This window comes from Odontesthes bonariensis, chromosome 9 (assembly GCF_027942865.1).
Source record: "Odontesthes bonariensis isolate fOdoBon6 chromosome 9, fOdoBon6.hap1, whole genome shotgun sequence".
NCBI classification, from domain to species: domain Eukaryota; kingdom Metazoa; phylum Chordata; class Actinopteri; order Atheriniformes; family Atherinopsidae; genus Odontesthes; species Odontesthes bonariensis.
The window spans coordinates 8,900,911-8,921,426 of record NC_134514.1 but is presented as its reverse complement, the minus strand read 5'-3'; the positions used below and the strand labels follow the sequence as shown (position 1 = coordinate 8,921,426).

The following is a 20,516-nucleotide window of genomic DNA, read 5'->3' as shown; positions in this document are numbered from 1 at the left end:
TTCGTCTAAGTAAAAATGAAACGGAGCAGAGCTGTGGTAAATAAATACTGTTCATCTCAGCACTGGGAACATAACACGGAAACATCGGTTTAAAAAGACAGAAAACAAAAATATTGCGACTGACAAAGACAAATAACATTCTTCATGAATATAGAATAAATATCTTAAAAAAAAAAATAATAATCTGTTTCACACATTCACTGTCGTCTCTTTTCTCCTTGCTGCTCACAGGATTTGATGTTCAGTTCAACGTGGGGATCCAAAATGGGAGCAGAACGACTCTCAGTGCAAACGATAAAATGGTTTAAACTCAGTTATTTCCTCTTTAATTCCCCGGGCTGCAGCCGACCCGGTACTCGCTGAACACAAGGAGCAGCTGCAGTAGGAACTAACGCTTAAAACCTGACATACATTAACTGTCTCAGTGGCAGCAAGAGTGAAGAGACATGACCTTTGAGCCCCTAAAGGACAAATAAGGACAAAGAAGTGTAACAGGACAAAAAAAAACTCACGTTTAAAACAGAAAATTCTTCAGTGGAGAATTAAACTTCCAGGTCTTCATGGCGTACTGGCTGTCATTTAAATGGTTGTGTCCTCATCTTGTGTTAAGTTTCTAACAATTAAAACATTTCAATCTAAATTGGTGTTTTTTTTTCTCTGGATAAGAAAATAACAAATTTTCCAGGAAAAGGTTTCAGTTGAACATAAAGCTCATAAAGGACAGATTCAGACTTTCTTTTAATTCATGACATCAGTAATCCATCACCATCTCCGTTCTGGTGCCATTTTCTTTGTTTCTGAAGAAGTTCATGGAGGTGTATAAAGCTTGATGCTCTACAGATGAAATAAAGGTTTCTGCCAAACAAACGATGATGCGTTTGACACAGTTGGAAATAATTTAAAAAACAAATTTAGTCTTAATCTCCCACATTCACCGACACACCTGCGGTGAATTGAAACAGACTCTTCAACACATCTGGGAGGCAGTTTTTGCAACCAAAGCCACACCAAAAAGGTCAAAAGTTAGATTTTTTTTTCAGCTAACAAACACATATAACCCAACAGGTGAGGAGCTCACCAGTTATCTGAAAGTCTGAACCAATCCTGTAGAGTACGGATTCTGATTAGTTACTGTTAAATTATAGAGTATCTTCTCTACTAAGACTGACCACAAAAGGCAAAGAGCACAAATGGCTACCACGTAACCCTCATTTACACGAAAACAATTCTCAAAGTCAACAATTTTGAAGGTGAAGTGACTTTTCTGTGCGTTATCTGATGGATTTGATCGGGAAAAAAACAAAGCGGTTCAGCACACACATGCACAACATAATGGCTACATGAACAATAAAACAGCTCAGACTGCGTTTGGCTTTGAGAAAGTGACCCTTCATTGACGAGCAGCTCATTTACTTTACCTTAAACCTTAAAGAAAAAGCATTTCTGCAGCTACATGCTGCCACATTTGAACAGGATTTTCCTGATATTACACTGTGCAAAGCATGATGGTCTCTCTGTGGCTTCCTGAAGTAAAAAAATCAGTAAAGATCCTCAATCTAGTGGGTGTAGAGTCCAGACCACAAGCATTTGGACAGTTTTTGCCCTTTGTTCAGCTTCCCTGTTCAAGTACATTCACTTTAAAATGAATCAGTCAATCCAAAATGAAAGCGAACAGCTTTGATTTGAGCAGATTTACTAAGCCCATTTCACAGTGCTCAAAGTTTAAAGGTTCAAAAGTAATTACAGACTTTCTCTGCGTTGCTTCCATATTAGTTTATGAACAACGAACTCCTTCGTGCCTCAGAGCTGATTAACAGTTGCCCTTTAGATTGAGGTAGAGTTTCCGGTCAACATGAGGAGCAGATGTGAAGAAGATAATCATGAGACTCCAAACTTGAGGAAAATTAATGAGTGGGTTGGTTGTGAGGTAGCCAGCTTAAAATAAATCAAACAAACAAAGCAATTTAATCTTTTAAAAATTAGGTGGTAAAACGAGCGATAAAAGCTTTGGGATTTAAGAAAACAAGTTGTTCTCTTGACAGATTAAACGAACAATCCACCTCAGTCAAAATGTTGGGAAGAGGACATTGTGGCATCTCCTCTTGTATCATCTTACTTTAATTCCACTTGGACATCTATGGCTGCAAAAAGAAATGGCACACGTGAACTTATTGATACTTCAGTCGCCGTCAGAACAACTTAAACTAGTCTCAGTAAAACCGAGCTGCAGAGCACCTGATTAAGACATCAGGCACAGAAACAAAACAAGAGCTGAAATGACTGTGGAAAAGGTGAGAGAGCGGGTGAAAAACAACCGCCTGCTGATGTCCGAGAGTCCAAAACTTCAGGTGTCATCTGACTGACTCGGTCCAGGAACATTTGAGCTTTCAAACTTTAGGCACTGAATGTTTAAAAGGGCTTTATCTGACGTAGATTCTTAGATCATAAAAAATGTGTTGATACCCAAGTACTTATGGTCCGGATTGTAGGGATTGGTGTTTATTTAAAATGACACAAAAAAGGATCACTTGATTCCAATTGTGTCCTCCTTTCGTGGATAAAGTTAATAAGGCTGAAGTTAAATCTAACAATGTTCAGAAAAAGGTGTTTTTTTTATTTTATATACTAAATAAATACTTTTCAGTCTGACAACTGTCCAACACAGACCAAGTTCACCTGCTGAAGTTAACCTGCAGTCACAGGACATCAAAACAAAACCAAACAATTCCTCAACTTTTTCAGACACAACCACAAAGTGTGACAGATTCTCCACTGAACAAAAAAAGAAAAAAAGAAATAATAATAATTGAGCAGCATGCTGTTGAAAATGCACAAACACACACACGTCTAAAAGATCAGATACACACCATGCACCTGAACACACACACAATTTTGGCAAAATACTCCTCGGTGGTTTGAACTAGTCTTTCTCCTCCTTGTTGGCAGCTTTCAGTTTTAGCTCTTTGCATTCACTGTCCAAAACAATAAAGAAAAAACCTCAATGTAAAACTGGAGGGACGCAGGACTGCTGCTGCGTTATGGAGAAAGCAAACGACTGAAACCAGCTTGTCCTCCTTTCCCTCCACTCTTCACCTCCACCTCCTCCGCAGTCCATGGCTGATGAAAAGTAAGGCAGGAAGTATTTCATTTAATAATATCACTATTTTTTTCTTCTGAACTGCTGGCGAAGGGCGCGCGATGCCGTCGGTCTCCTCTGATCGGACACAAGAGGGCAGCAGAGACAAACAGACAGCCCGATGACTCAAAGCTACGTCTTGAAATGACGCTCAGATTACACACCGGAGCCTCACAAACAGAAATAACATCCGCACTTTAGTCGAAGAGGCTCCATCAGCTCATTTCCCTTTCTTCAGACACATCCTTTGATTCCTCATCCGTCTCCTCTTGCAGGTTTTTAAAGCGCCAGTTGCAGACCAGCAGGAAAAACAACAAAAATGCGGTTCTCCTGCGCTGCCTAGGCCATGTAGATGAAGGTGTTGATGTCTGCCTCGTCCCTCTTAATATACTTGTGCTCTATGAGCCACTCGATCTGCTCCTTTATCATCTTCTTCTGAGGCAGAAACATATTTTTCAGGATTTCTACCAGCTCCGTCTGCAGCTGCGCATTGCTGAGTCGCTTCCTCATCTTCATGATTTGGATGATGGCCTCCTGAGGACAAAATGGAGATAATTTTACACCTTCACCGTCTCCAAACGCTGTGTTGCAAACACAATTATATCATCTGAACACTAGCAGCAGAGTTGTACCTAATCTGTGCAGTTTGTGCACAGGATTTCAGATTTATTCACAGAATATTCAACCTTTAAGGTTATGGCTCATCATCAGGAGGTCACAGGACCGTCTGACTGCATCTTAAATGTTTTTTTTTATTTTTTATCCAACTTTAACCCAAAGACTGGTTGGCTTGAATAGAAATTGTTTACCAACGTTTCTATCGATAATCTATGGTGAATTTACAAAAGATATTGGCTTTAATGGTGAAAATTAAAAGAGAACAACATACACAAATAAGAAGATGACTTGCAGAGCAAGATCAGTGACGAAATTAAATTCCTCTCCTTCTTTTTCCCTTAACTGCATGACATCAAAGGAAATACCTTGAAAATAACGAGCGTGCTTAGATCGACACGAGGATCCCAGTTATTGATCATTTTCAGGATCTTTTCTCCTTTTTCCAGCCATGGTTCTCACAAAGCAGGAAAAGTATCTCAGATCTTGTTCACGAGTTCAGTCGAAGTGATGTTGGAGGAAAAGATGGAGAGAGCGATTGGGGCTTCGTAGGCAGAAATGAGGGATTTCAGTTTACCGGCCCATCTTTGTTCCAACCCTTACCGATGCTCAGGGATACAAGCGGCTGAAATGGGTTTCCTTGAGAGGGTGGCTGGGCTCAGCCTAAGAAATAAGGTGCGGAGCTTCGGGGTAGCTCGATGCTTCTCTGCATCGAAAAGAGTCAGCTGAGGTGGCTCAGGCATCTGGTTAGGATGCCTCCTGGTCGCCTCCCTTTGGAGGTTTATAGGGCACATCCTACCGGGAGGAGGCCCCCAGGGAAGACCCAGAACATGTTGGAGGGATTATATGATCCCATCAGGCCTGGAAACTCCTCAGGATCCCTCAGGAGGAGCCTGGAGAGTGTCGCTGAGGGGGGAGATGTCTGAGTTTCTCACCTGAACTAAGTGAAACATAACGTATGGGCGGCTGTTTGGACTGAGTCTCGTACTCACGCACTTGTTAATGATACGTCCAATGTGTGCATAAACATCCTCTGTCAACTATGAAATGGTGAGTTACAACCAGATAATCCAACAATCTCATCTTAATCAAGATACTCAACACTGTATTTTTGTACCTGAGTTCTGAGTATTCTGAGCTGTACGATTCCTTCATTCTCTTCTTCTCTCATTCGCTCTGTGGTTAGCTGCAGCCGACCAATCAAATTGATTTTCCCCCTCTTCTGGACTTTGGAGTTTTTGCTGAGAAAATCAACACAAAAAGAGACAAATGATCAATCTCCCAAATATCTTAAACTATACTATACGTAAACTATGAAGTATCAGCTCAATTAAAGAAATCTCAGTCACATCTTTTTCAGTTCCTACAAACAGCAGAACCTACATGAGTGAGAACTCCTGGTTGACGTAGAATAGCGTGCCATCTGTGAAGTCTTTGGGCGAGCTAACTGGAGGGTCATAAGACAGCACTTGTCTCTTCAGCTTGGGGAAGGCAGCCAGAGACTTCAGGGACAGAAGAGAGAAAAGTCTTCAGATCAAATCAAATCAAATCTATTTGTATAGCACATTTCATGTACAAAACAATTCAAAGTGCTTTACATAAAATAAAAGCATTGCAGCAGGGAGTGGAAGAAGCATTAAAAATACATAAAATAATATAAAGAGAAACAAATAAAATCATTTAAATGAATTTAAAAACAAGCAACAGGCCAGATAAGTTCAAAGATAGCGTGCAGATTTCATGCATAGACACATGAGAACAGAAATGTCTTTAACCTGGATTTAAAAATGTCTCCATTTGGTGAAAGTTTAATCTCCACTGGCAGTTTGTTCCACTTGTTTGCAGCATAACAGCTAAATGCTGCTTCTCCATGTTTAGTCTGGACTCTGGACTGGACCAGCTGACCTGAGTCCTTGGATCTAAGAGCTCTGCTGGCTTTATATTCTCTGAACAGATCACAGATTATAAACCATCAGCAGGCTTTTAAAATCTATTCTGTGACTGACTGGAAGCCAGAGTAAAGATTTTAAAGCTGCTGTGATGTGTTCAGATCTCTTAGTCCGGGTTAAAACTCCAGCAGCAGCGTTCTGGATGAGCTGCAGATGTTTAATGCTCTTTTTGGGAAGTCCAGTTAAAAGAGCGTTACAGTGATGGAGTCTACTGGAGATGAATGCATGGATGAGTTTCTCCTGGTCTGTTTGGGAGAGGAAACTTTAATTCTGTTGATGTTTCTGAGATGGTAAAAAGCTGCCTTGGTGACAGCTTTGATGTGGCTGCTGAAAGTCAGATCTGAGTCTATCAACACTCCGAGGTTACGATAAGGTCCCGAGTCTCAAGATAGTTACCAACGCCAAGATGTAAAACATGATGGTACCTGAGCCATATTCTGGTTTGGACTTTCTGTTGGAGATGTGATCTCTCAGTTTGGAGCATGCAGGAGGCAGCATGTAGTGTTAAAACTGAAAATAAGGGTTTTCTTTACAACATGTACAGAGTAGCCGACTGTTTTGAAATGAGTACTGCGTCCACAACACTGGGGAGTGAGAGGAAAGCGGCGTACAGGTCAGTATGCAATGTTCATGAAAATAAAAGCCAGCTCTGACCCATAGTGTTCGACGCAGCTCTGCATCAGGCAGCTCTGTGGCCAGCTTGAGGTTCTCAAAGCTGATTTTCTCTCTGGGCCGCTGGTTCCAGGCAAACAGCACTGCGAGCTGGAACGTCGTCACCTCCAGGTCGTACTGGCCCACCTCGTTTTTAAAGGTGATCTGAGCAGAAGGACGCGGGAAATATGTTGGGAGGAACACTCAATGATGAAGACAACAAGGGGGTTGCTGTGTTAGTCCGGGCTTTGGTATCTTGATATCTGCAGCTAAGACTAGATAAGATTAAACATACAACCTCTATAATAACTTCCCCTCGACTTTCCATAATGATGCCACTTTATGCAAATATATTGTTTTTAAAAACATAATAAATAAGACAAAAGACTAAACAAAAAGAAAATATAAAATTAAAAGAGAAGAAAAGTGGGTTATAGAGTCAAAAATCTAAAGATTATCTAAACAAATGATTTCCCCAAAGAAATTATCGGATGAGATTTCAACCACTGACTCTTCGTTGCAACTGGAGCTCTTGCCTTCACTTTTCTACTCACAATGCCGTTGGACATGAGGTGATGCCAGTGGAGTTTACGACCGCTATGATTCCTCTTGTAGAAGTCTTCCACCTCTGGGATCAGGTCCTCCAGCTCCGTGGGCAGCGAGACGAAAACCTTCTCACTGCTCCGTGACCAAGCCCCAGCGTTCAGGATCTTAATGTTGACGCTGTCCGCTGCCGGCAGAAGGAAGAACTCTGATAAACGTGTCGTTTTTCTCCATCATCAACATCAGAATGAGTCAAACATTACAGAAGTTTAATCTCTGCAATAAAGACATCAAGGAAGGTAAATAAATGTATTATAACTTCCTCTGTGAGAGATTGCCATACGTGTAAGTACAGCTGAATTCACTGCACAGACATTTTGTTTTAAAGTTTCTTGAAAGATGATCTTGTCAGATGAGGCTGTGGTTGTAAAATCTGGATTTTATTAGAGCTGGAAATGTTTCAAGTGACCACAAGTTGACACGTAGTCTAAATGAGCAGCTGAATGAAAGCAGCTTTATTGGGAATTCAGCTGTATTAATAAACAATTACACTTGAATGTTTTCTAAAAAATAAATTAAAAAAAGGGATTCGATCCCCTTCCATGTTGTTTGGTTGTAAGTTTGAATTTGAGAAACATCAGACTTACATGTTTATATGTTTGTAAAAGTCTATCTTTGGTCTTACTAACCTCATGATTACAACTCATTTAATCTGCTGAACACTCGCTCATTTAAAAAAAGATACTATTCATCGTTAGATTTCAGTGCCAAACAGTAACATCAAAACTAGAGATGCACGATATTATCGGCACGTTATCGGTATCGGCAAATATTGGCTTTGAAATTAACCATCAGACATTCCACTGATATAATTAACCGATAAAATAACAGCTTTTTTTGTGATGAACGTGACGCCATGATAGGCAGGAGAGAGGTTTTTAAAGTGTCGGAAATGGAGCAAAACTGGGATTTGCAATGACTGCTCAGCATCTGTGATGCGAGGAGGAGCTAAAACTAAGTCTTTCAACATTATAAACTTAATTAACCATTTCAAGAACTGTCATCCCGACCGACCGAGTCTATGGCGGGAAAGAAGGAAAGCGAGAAACAGGTCACCGGCTGCAAAACAAAACCTCACCAGCAGTCGCTTCTCCTATCGTCGGATAAAGCCAGGAAATACAGCCGCGACCACCCGAGGGCAAAGGGCATCACTCAAAAACTGATGGAGTGTGTGGCTCTGGACGACCAGACGTTTTCATTTGTTGAAGACATTGGATTCCACAGACTTTTGGACTATATTGAGCCTTGCTATTTCCAACACATGTGGGTTGATGTTTTGGGTGAGACCAGGGCTGATTGATGCTGCATGACCTTGGAAGGGTCAGTCTGGAGATATACGTTATTTGGAGGTTCAGATATTGAACCAAGATGTCTAGACCTTCCTTATAGAAATCATGAGGAAGATATCACCTAAAGCTGTATGACCAGGTGTACACCGTATTAAAGAATATTCTCCTCTAAAGACTCTTGCTCATCTACTTTGACTCTCGGTCCTGAAGGCATCAGAACGGCTGCCCAGGAAACCCTCCTTACAGTATTGTTATGATTGTCTCAGGGAGAACATTATCCAAGTCTGTTTTAAGCAGGATCGGATGCAAAAATCTTACTTGTTTTGTTTAAAAACAATTGTCACGAATCAATTTGACCTGTTCTACATCACACAAGTTAAAGTATTTTTCTTATTAACTTGAAAATCTCAAATGTCATGGATACTGTTGCACCTGTTAAAAATAAGATGATCTTGAGCAGAAAGCGAACACCATGGAGGAACACTGTTATGGTAAAGGCCTTGAAAACAGAATGCAGGAAAGCAGAGCGTAAATGGAGAAAAACTAAACTTCAAATTCACCATGACATCTACAAACAAAGTCTTTGTCATTTTAACCACGGGTTACTCAAGGCTAGACAGCAACACTTTATCTGAAATGATTAATAAGAACATCAACAACACTCGTGCTCTGTTTGCTATGGTTAATAAGCTGACAACCCCCCCAAAACAGATAGTTTCAGAACTCTGTTCCACAGAAAAATACAATGAATTTGCTTGTTTTTTCAATGAAAATATCAAATCTATAAGGCTAAATATCAACATAAATCAGCAAAATAATAAAATGACACAATTCTTAAAACCACCTAGGAATCAATCAACTATGATGTCAGAATTCAATACAGTTGACCAAAAAAACCATAGAAGAAACAGTCCAGCATCTTAAACCATCGACATCCTGTCTTGACACAATGCCATCTGACTTCTTTAAAACTATTGTAAGCTCTGTCCAAACAGATTTGCAGCAAATAATAAACTGCTCACTTCAATCAGGCACGTTTCCTAAACCCTTAAAAGTACCTGGCATCAAGCCACTCCTAAAAAAGACAACATTGGATGCTTCCATTTTAACCAACTACAGACCCATCTCAAATCTTCCTTTTATAGCCAAGATTGTTGAGAAAGTGGTTTTTAATCAACTCAGTAACTTCTTGAACTCCAGTGGACTCCTTGACAAATTTCAGTCAGGTTTCCGACCTCACCACAGTACAGAAACGGCTCTTATTAAAATGTTAAATGACATAAGGTTGAACACTGACTCAGGCAAGGTGTCAGTTCTGGTATTGTTGGATCTCAGTGCTGCATTTGACACTGTGGATCACAGTATACTGCTGAACAGGTTGGAAACCTGGGCAGGACTCAGCGGGACAGTCCTAGAATGGTTCAGGTCCTACTTGGAGGAGCGGAGTTATTTTGTGACCATTGGAAGTAATCAATCTGATCGAGTGGCTATGACATGTGGAGTTCCTCAGGGGTCAGTTCTTGGACCCCTTCTGTTCACTCTATACATGCTGCCTCTGGGTCAAATTCTGAAGAACTCTAAAGTCAACTACCACAGCTATGCAGATGACACACAGATATATCTCGCACTGTCTCCAGATGACTGCAGTCCTACAGAGTCTTTGTGCGACTGCTTAGAGCAAGTCAAAAAGTGGATGAACCTAAATTTCCTTCAGTTAAATCAAGAAAGAACTGAGGTCATTGTGTTTGGCAACAAAGAGAAGAGGTTTGCTGTCAGTAAACATCTTGAGTCACTGTCTCTAGAAACTAAAGACCAAGTCCGGAACCTCGGCGTGCTGATAGACTCAGACCTGACCTTCAACTATCATATCAAATCAGTCACCAAATCAGCCTTTTATCAACTTAAGAACATATCCAGAATTAAGGGTTTCATGTCCCAAACGGATCAGGAGAAGCTGATTCATGCTTTCATCTCCAGCAGACTTGACTACTGTAACGGTCTTCTGACTGGACTCCCCCAAAAGAGTCTCAAACAGCTGCAGCTCATTCAGAACGCTGCAACCCGAGTTTTAACCAGAACAAAGAGATCACATCACATCACCCCAGTTCTCAAGTCTTTACATCGGCTACCGGTCAGATACAGAATAGATTTTAAAGTTCTGCTACTCGTCTACAAATCATGGAACGGTTTAGGTCCAGAATACATGAATGACATGCTGGTAGAGTATAAACCCAGCAGAGCTCTGAGATCTGCTGAGTCAGGTCAGATAGTGGAGCCCAGAGTTCAAACTGGACACGCTGAAGCAGCTTTTAGCTGTTATGCTGCACACAACTGGAACAAACTACCAGCAGAACTGAAATCAGCCACAACTGTAAGCACTTTTAAATCCAGGTTAAAAACATTTCTCTTTCGGTGTGCTTATGGTTGAGTTTATATTTTTCTTTTTCCCCTCTTCTTTGATTGCTTTAATTTTTATTCTATTTTTTTTCTCTTTAAATTGCTGCTTTATGCTGTTCTTTTAAATGCCTTGTCTTTATGTAAAGCACATTGAGTTGCCTGTGGTATGAAATGCGCTATATAAATAAAGATGCCTTGCCTTGCCTTGCCTTATTTTGCACAAGGAATGAATACTTCAGCATTTTTTTGTTATTTTTATGTTTGCATTTGCCAGCGTTTTAAGATTGTCGAGTGTGTGTTGGTGGTACCTGGCAGCGCCAGCTTGTTGTGTTTGTGCATCTCTTTGAAGACCTGGTTGAGGTCCTCTGACACCTTGATGTCCTGAAACATCCTGGCCAGCTTGTTCACATAATCGGCAGGCATTCCTACTTCCTGCAACGACATGACAGACACACAAAGATGAAATATAAAACAACACAGTGAAGGAACTTAACTTCAGTTTATCTTAACTTTGGCTTGTTAGTGAACCTAAACTCTGAGGGTCAACCAAATATATCTTTTCTTAATACATTTAATACTGATTCCTAAACTTAAACTTTATTTATTTGGCACTTTTAGCACAACGTTAAAAAGCAGAGAGCTATGAAATATGAAATCAACAAAAACAAGAAGTGAAATATAAACAAGGATTATATGAGAGACTGAACAGAAGATTTCAAACAAACAGCACACGGACAGATCACTGAATGTAGGTAAGTTATAAGCAGGAAGGGAGCTGGTGTGCCTTATCAGAGGAGCCTGAGAACTAAAGGCTCTGCCTCCCCGATTCCATGTCCTAAAAGTTTAAAATCATTGGTTCTTTACAATAATCGACCTCTCAACCTTCCTTGATTCAGAGAAAACATCTTCAAGAACAAAGTTAAAGCTTTTAGGACTACCACCATCCAGATGACTGGTAACCTACATCAATTTATAGCTATTTTGGTGCCTACATTTTCTCTTTTCAAGACATCTGTGAGCAACTTACAATACAACATAGTTCATTTGTCTACAGAGTAGCATTCGGCTGGTTTGAATATATCAAATTTAGAGCCTCTCTAAAGAAAAACCCAACTCACTCTGAGCCACTCCACCATGTTCTCCTCAATCTCGCTGTCTGCTGAAATGTCCAGAATCAGACGCCTGGTCAGGTGAGCTTTGTGGTAACGCATAAACACGTCTTTGTTTTGGACGTACTTCAACACTAAGAGCTGCAAAGACAGAAATTAATGTGAGAATTTAGGAAACAATTCAGCCCCAAGAGATCGATGTGGTCTTAAAAACAGAGCAATATAAACCGAGTTAGCCCCGAGTTGAACAATGTGAAGACTCACCACTTCTTTGAGTTTGAGCTCAATTTCCTCTGAGGTGAGTTTCTTGCTGAGGGGAGTTTTTCTCAGCAACATGTCACAGTAGTTTGCCAGCAGCTCAGGACACTTTGACTCTGGCTGAGTCTTCATACCCACACTGATTGAATGGGGATAAGAACACAAACTCTAGTTTCAATCAACACTGCGTTATTTAACACACAACAGGGGAAAAACAGCGCCACTCACCCTTTCTGCCTCAATGGTAGCTCCAGCTTGAAGATTGTGGCGTCATTGACAACAGCCTTGTATGCCTGGTGGGAATGGAAACAGAAAACAGACGTTACAGTGCTGAGCCAGCAGCTCAAACCTACAAACGTTCACATTATTTCCTTTTTCCCCCAAATATTTATCCAGTTTATGGTTGCCAGCAACAGCAAACATCTAAAAAACCCAAATGTTCAGTGGACAATACTAACAAAAGGTAAAAAAAAAAAAAAAAAAAAAAAAAGGTAAAAGTTGCTCATTTTTGGAGCCGGTTTTCAACTACTTAGCGGATCAGTGAATTCACAAATCATTCCAGCCTTCCAACTAAAGCCTGCAGAGACAAGTTAGTCTTTTCAGTTATTTTTCCAGCCTTGTGAGCCACAGAAAAGCTAACTTTAAGACAGGGACGAGTGTTTCCCAGAGCACTTCTTAATGATTTCATAAAAGTTTTAGCTGAATTTGTTATTACATTCAAATAAACCAAACGCAGCATGAAAACAATGTGCTTTTATCAAATAATTTCTCCAACTTTTCATAGAAGACTTAAGTTTCTTGACACGTGCAACAGTCTTAGCTAAAGTGCAACAAGGTGAAGCATCAAAGCAAGAACGTTATTATCAAAACAGTTCAGAGTTTCTTTGTGCTGTTCTCTGAGAGCCAGCCAACACAGACCTTATCTCTTGCTGTGAGGAAGCGAGGGTCGTCATGGAAGGCTTCCTTAACCAGCTTACTGAAGCGGTTAAACAAGGTCAACAGCTGCTCCACGTACTTTTCAGAGTCCTGGATGAACACACACAGACACCGGTGTTAACTCTGGTACAGCGGCCCTCTTTTTACCAGCATTTTGTTGGAGTTGTCAGCCCAAAAGCACGACACTGACGCACGCGCTTTACTAAACGCTTAGGCCGGTGTTACTGCACGTACAGTAGTGATGGTCTCAGCAGTCGCCACCATGTCTGCTAGCCCAGCACTGCAGATATGCTCTTCCAAGTCTTTCAGCATGGACTCAATCCCATTGGGAACCTTGTCCATCAGTGAAAACATCAAGTGCAGCTCTGCTCCAGGAGAAGAAAATCAGAGTTACACACCAGACAAAAACCAAAACAATGGAGCTCACAGACATGCAAGTACAGGTTCTGACAGACCACAGGAACTGATGACCATCACATTTCATAACTCTAAACAGGGTCTTTTTTTAGTTCCTGTCAAAGAAAAGTACATTTTAGTCATTCAGCTCATATTAAAACAAGGTAAGTTGCTGCACAAAGCAAAGAGGTACAACAACATCAGCAATACAAAAACAGCTGCTTTGAAATACCTGAAACAGCCAAAGGAGTATTAAAACTGCAGGAATAAAGATGTTTTCATCACGAATGGAAGGCCAAAGAGAAGAAATGGGTTTTTAAAAGTGATCTAAAGTGTTGGACCCGTTTCACAGGTTAGGGCTGCTACTGCACCGGCTCGATCACCCCTAGTTTTAAGCCCATTTTCAGAGCACCTCACCTCTCTGGGTGGAGTGTAGAAATGAGGTAAGCAGTGAGGTAAGGTGGCGCTGCTCTATTGAGGGATATACAAGTCAGAAATAAAAATTAAAATAATCCTGTAGCGAACAGGAAGTAAGTGGAGGGAGGACAGCACAGGAGCTTTAAGTATTTAGATTTAGGGGAAATTAGATTTAAAGAGCAAAACAGTGAAAAGAGACATTATGTTTTTAAATAAGCTCTCTCCGGGTGCGCCGGCTTCCTCCAACCGTCCAAAAACGTACATTTTAGGTTAATTTGTGATTGTAAATGTGAGTATTCGCGGTTGTTTGTCTCTGTGTGATTCTGTGATGGACTGGTGACCCGTCCAGAACGTACCCTGCCTCTCACACGAAGGCAGCTGGAAGGCTCCAGCTCATCCGCAACTATGAATTGGATGGATGTTGCTCAAAATAAGGTGCCGAGGGGAGCATATATAAAGAGAAAAGCAGTAGTGCAGCAGTAAAACATGTTTTAAAATGGAATTTCAGCCTTTACTGAGCTCATTTGTGAGTAAGGTTTGTAGTTTGGTTACCTTTATATCCCCTGTTACTCTAAAGGAGCACCAAGAAATGTTTGATCTCAGACTTTAAGTAATTCATATGTGTGTAGTCCCTTTCCTCTGCCCAGCAAGAAACCAACACTCAAAGAAGCCATTTCTATTTTTAACTTCTGGCTGGCTGATGCAGAGCTGAAGACGGCCAGCAGATAGTAGACCGAGTCTCACAAAAACGTCTCATCAGTGCCGAGCTACTCACTGTCTGTTTCATTGCGTTTAATCATTCCTGGAGATTCAGCGAGGATCGTCTCTTTGAATGATGTCACCAGAGCGTTCACACAACACTCCATAAGCTGTGAAGACACACGAGAAAACACTTAAATAACCAGGCATCACATCAGCATTATTGAGACTACTAAAGGGTCTTCTTTCTGAATACGTGAAGTAAAATAATGATTAAAGCAGCTTCAATAGAGCTTTGTCGGATATGTTAATGTTGAGTTTGTCTTTACGTGTAATTTGTAAAGAGCAGTATAATTGATAGTATTGATAGTTCAGATCGTGTTGGTGACACTTACTGCTTGAACAGAGTTACATTCACGACGTGTCTCTAGATATCTTAGTGCTCTCTTCTCTTCTTCTCTCAGCTTTCCATCTGCCTAAAGCGGGAAACAGAAATCAACACAAGGAACAGATGCAAAGTTGTACAACACTGAGTTACAAATAACTATTGAATAACTCTTTTATTCAGACATTCATGGCAGACAATCTGCCCTAAAGAATGTACAGATTTTAAACCTGTAATATTTTAATCTTGTCTGCATGTTAGCTACTCACTTTTACCATCTTGCCCTGACTTTTCAATATGAATGAGTTAAGATCTGGACATGTGATCAGACCATTACGGATGTGCTCTGTGAGCACCACATAACACGGGTGGTTTACTGAGGAATGTGTCACTTCATTATCAAGTTAAAAGGCATTAAGAGCAGTTCTTCCTTAATCAGGCTATTGATATGTAGCATTCTCCATTTCACAGCCACCTGGTTCTTAACAGGACTAAAAAAAAAATATGTAGGCATACGTATTTCATGTAGTTCTGGACCCCGTTTTGTTGCAGGTAGGACGGCGCCTGTGTTCTGTAAAACCTCTCTGTGGAATCCAGGTAGGCTTTTTCAAAGTTATCCCTGTAGATCTGCAGCTTGTCCTCTGGGTTAGAGCACAGGTTGACTGGTGGGAGAGAAGAAAATCAAACATAAGTGGCCATGAAGTACTCGGCGTGAGTTCTATATTTGGTCGTATTGACAGTCCTCCTTACCGTATGACTCACGAACGCCTATGACGAGCTGCGAGTCGAAGGCCTCCCCCAGCCGCTCAGCATGCACCAGCTTCATAGCGCTGTCTTGCAGGCGGCTCTTAATGTTAGAAAAGATCGACTCGTTCCACGTGTCCAGCATCAGCTGAGGAAAGTAAAGTAAGTGTAACTTTAACATCACTGTATTTTACAGAGCTGCAAAGGACCTCTCCTTTGCTCCAACTTCATAGATCAGTCTTGATTATTTCTCATTTCACGGCTCTGCTTTAGCGCTCCTTTTTCAATCCTCTTTTCTTTCAAATTCATCAACTTCAACCGTTTCTTGTTGTTACAATTCATATAAGCATGAACCTGATTTCTCCTTCAAATTTGTGCTAAAGTTACAGTTTCCAATAAACCAGTCAAATTATCTGAGACATTCATGAAACTACAACACAATTAGTACTTTAAGCTGTTCTCTTATTGGAGTATTTTTAAGATGAGTCACCATTTAATGATCTCTACAGCTTGGAAAGTCAAGAATTTGACCCTCTACTTTCTCATCGCTTCTTAACTTGGTTCACTTAAGATTTTAAGTTATTTCTAGTCGCCTCTCAACTCCTTTTACAGTTCTTATCCGTCCAAGTCATTCTTTCTGCTTCTTTTTCTATTAATCTTCCTCACAATCCCTCGTTTTCTTCCTTGCGCTTGAGCTGTTCTCACCTTGCGTACAATGCTATCCTCCATGTTTGCCTTCTTGTTGCTGCCTTGCTTTCCCATCAGTGTGATCTCCAGCTGGCAAAAGGGTTTGGGCAGGATGTCACATTGGGTGAAGAACTTCCTCCACTCCACAATGTAGGCTTTCAGCAGAGCTGTGTCGTCCTGGTGGCTCAGCACACGCTGCCATGGCATCAGATACAACCAAGAGTCAGACCTGATTCAGCTCCACTCATACAAACCTACTGAAAACACTTATGTGTTGTTTCATGCAAACAACAGGATGAATATTGGTCAGCTAACTCTCAGATACCACAGGTGTTCCTCAAGGATCTATTTCAGGCCCTGTTTTATTGTCTGTTCTTATAAATAAGATAACACAGGGATTAATTCAGGCTTGGGTACATTTCTAAAGCTGATGACACCATCTATTTATACAGTACCACCTGTTTGGACTCAAGCCACAGAGCAAAAAAACACATTCAGTACAAACTCTTCCAGGTTAAGCTAGCATGCCATAAGTTTACCATGACGATGCACTTATTTTCTAAATAGTTTGTGACCAGTATGGTGATATGTGATGTATTCTGCATGATGTCAATCAAAGCATTGCACCACTGAAGAATGTGATAGCAGGCATTTTGATAAAGATGACTTATCTCTAGAGCCTGAAACACTCTGGTAAAGGTGCTGCTTACAGCTTGCGCCTGCTTGATGAAGTCGAGGATGTCTTCTTTGAGGGCTTGGTGGATTTTGGCTGGACCTTTATCATCCCATAAACACACAGCATGGACATCTCTGGAGAGAGAAAAGTATCCTGTCATTTACTTTCCTAAAATGAAGCAATTATAAATGAATAAGCTTTCTCAAAAGGGAACTTTTCACCATAAGTGTTTGAAGGCAAAATATGAAACACAGAGAGAGATAAGAAATGAAAAAACAGATATACAATCTCAAAGGACTCATGAGTCTGGATCAAAAACTAACCAATAGACCCTGACCTGCTGGTAGTGGCATAAAATAATCTTGTAGAAGGTTAATAAAATAGGCAGAACTATATTTCATCTGTAGATATTCATTCATAGTAAAAGATGGTTTTGATTTAAACCCCACAATCCCCCATTGTTGGGCTTTAATAAAACTTAACTCACAAACTGTCATGTGATTGCAGTGATTCGTTTTAGTTATTTCATGTCATTTATCTTTGTGAAATATTGATTTATGCTACCATCTTCACCAGGACTCCCTGGATGAAAAGATTGTGTATCTTTATGGAGCTTCTCTGGATAAATAAAAATTAATTACACAGGATAGGGTGTTTTTTATGGCTACTCCACACTATGCACCTAAAACTTTTGAGCGCTCTCCTGCGCTGCGCTGTGAAATCCCTAAACAACCCTTGAAAATTGACTCATCTTCCCGGACTTCTTGGAGGAGATAATGAACTCTCCATGTTTCTGCTCTCTTTATTCTCGTTCTGAGGACAAAGTATAAGTGATCAACTTCCTTTTCTTGACACTTTTAATATCCTTTAATATCACTGAGCTTATAGGTTCCTGACTAATAGCACAAATTTGCCTCAAGGGGTCTTAAAACCCACTCTACAAGGCAATTATGCAGCATTCCTCCTGCATCATAAGGATAAGGGACAAGGGACAGTCCTCCAAAAGACATACATTTACCCTTTTCTCAAGAGAGCCTGATGGGTAAACAACTTTAAAATGACAACCGTAACAACCCACAGGAAGGGTAGGTCTGTGACACATGGGACCTCAACGACTTCCAGTGTGTGAATGAACCAACAAGAGTTACCTTCTCTTTAACCATTTAGGACTACAACAAACTGGATGACTCATATGTAAGGATCTTTATCAGCAGCCTGTATATATAAGAGGTATAGGAACATTAAGCTGTAGCAGCTATTACAAGACACTCTTCAATCCCAGCTGCTGAGTGGACTGGACAGCATCTCCGGGTAAAGACTAAGCCCAGTATGTGAGCACCAATATACATTACCATGCCAAGCAGCAGCTGTGCACGTAAAAGAAAAAAAGAGCAGCTCTTACGAGAACAAGTCGAACCACTGTTGCTTGGTGACGGCCTCCTGTCGGAGCAGCTTGAGGACGATGGGCCGCATCAGGTCCCACTTGTCCTCAAACTGCAGGGACCCCTTGTTCTGGAGGAAGAGGAGAGATTTTCAGCAAAGAAAAAGAAATGAGAAAGAGGAGAGAAAAACTAAAGCAAGAGTTGGCAAAAAGACAGGCAGTAAGCAAAGACTGGAATTAGACCAGAAGTTCGGAGGCTGGAGCATTAATGCTGCCACATTTAAAAATCTACATGAGGTGTGTTAACCGGCCCTCAATGGGAACTTTATCAAAACAGAGACTCTTATAAAAGAGGAATCAGTTTGCCATAAATTTACAGCTCCAGGCAAGGCAATTTTATTTGTAGAGCACAATTCGTACACAAGGCAATTCAAAGTGCAGCTCTACTACTTTCTTGGCATCTTTGTAAATACTGTGCTAAAAACTTGACTAAATCAAATAAGGGTAAAAATCCCTAATTTGAGATTTCCTTTAGTATTTATAATGATAATGATGATATAATGGACACTAAATCACAGCTGCTCAGACTAAAAATTGTTTAAACTTAATTTACATGTGCTATATGACAAAATATTAACTACAAGAACAGCTTTTAAATCATTACTTTAGCTTAAAATCATAAAAACACTTGGATATTGTGTAGATTTAGAGGAGTAAAGTTTACACAGCCTACTTAATGAAGCTATCTGTCATCCTCTTTGGACTTCCTGAAAACATATTTGACAGTAGTGGATGTAACGCCAAATTCTGAGACCACATCAGGATTTTTTATAGCAACCAAAACTGTCTTCATCTTCCGACTTATCTTCAGAGTTGTGAGTGCTGCTTTTGTCAATAAAGATATACAAATTTGTGGTTATCTCTGCAATATTTACACGTCCTAAGGTCATGATTAACGTTAACTTATTTGTTTCAGGTTTGTAACCACATCTTAATACCGTGCAGTGATAGACAAAGTGTGTTAAAGACATTTATATAATGAAAACACAAGCATTTCTATTTGGGTCACAGAATTTGACGTTACACCGGGGGCCAGGTGTCAAACAGGCAGCAGCGGGCCGCTTGATCATGGCTACTTTAGCTTGTCAAAAATAAAGGCTAGTAGCTTAGCAACCGTTAGCCGAAAGAAACAGCTTTACGGTTCTGGTGCGGACGTGAAAGGGTGTCTTGTGTCGAGGTTTAGTTTCCCTCCGAACCGTGTTTCCCATGTTCTCCAGTACTGGGTCCAGGGCTGGGATATGGTTTTTTGTTCATCTCCGGTTCGCTTTCGCAGAAATGTTTCTACTGGATGAAGGTTTTGATTTGTTTCAGAATCACAGGAGTCTGCGGAGGGTTCGACCCGAGAACTGGTTCTGTCGTGCCCAGTTCGAGGCAGAGGGACGTGCATGGTTGGGGAAACAGAACCCGGCGTAACACCACCAGACTTCAACAACGGCAACGGTGACTTCACGCGCACCTTTATGTGCATTTATTACATATTTGTTCATATTGGGGGACAGATTTATAAGCTCTAACAATGACAACGTTTACCCGCCATTAAACTGAAAATATGTGACAACGAAGAATCCAAATGTGCACGAAAATATGACATATATTGAAGTGCTTCTTACCTTTAACAAATTCGACGTCGCCATGTTTCTTCAACTTATCACTTCGCAGAATCTCGCGAGACAGGTATTCAGGATTAGGTAATGGTAACCCTACACACTGAAATAAACTTTGTTACTAAAACACACATTATCGACAAAGTTTAACATAAAATCGTATTTAAAAGAAAATATATATATATGTATATATATTTATATATTTTGAAATATATATGTATATATATATATACATATATATATTGTAAATAATGGGACATAATCTCGTGGAGCATAACGTTTGATGAATAAAAGCTACAAAAATGACTTATTTTAAATAGTTGCACGCCTGTCTCGTGTTGCTGCGGTGAAGTTATTTATCTGAGAAGCATTAAGAGTCATAGTGAGCTTTTAGTTTTTGTTGTATTGCTTTTGCTTCGGCTCAATAAGGAAGGCAAAGGAGCTGGTGTAGTTTAGACCCTGTTAAAAGATTTGATCAAGTGGATCAATAACGTTATTTTCTCTATTTTTAATCTCACTGTGTC

At 40.4% G+C, this 20,516-nt stretch overlaps 1 protein-coding gene across 1 annotated transcript; it reads right to left on the bottom strand.

Annotated features, from left to right (window-relative positions):
• Window positions 1-32: 32 nt before the first annotated feature.
• On the bottom strand, window positions 33-20,053 carry LOC142388091 (cullin-5-like). The gene is made up of 19 exons (XM_075472988.1): window positions 19,999-20,053; window positions 18,350-18,459; window positions 16,982-17,081; window positions 16,290-16,466; window positions 15,591-15,732; window positions 15,357-15,502; window positions 14,851-14,931; window positions 14,532-14,625; window positions 13,178-13,308; window positions 12,926-13,033; window positions 12,236-12,300; window positions 12,014-12,146; window positions 11,759-11,890; window positions 10,949-11,072; window positions 6,906-7,081; window positions 6,355-6,516; window positions 5,135-5,253; window positions 4,869-4,992; window positions 33-3,670 (listed from the first exon to the last, which is right to left on the bottom strand). Exons 1-19 carry the CDS (start codon window positions 20,020-20,022, stop codon window positions 3,476-3,478), a joined length of 2,343 nt encoding a protein of 780 aa, XP_075329103.1. The 5' UTR covers window positions 20,023-20,053; the 3' UTR covers window positions 33-3,475.
• Window positions 20,054-20,516: the final 463 nt, after the last annotated feature.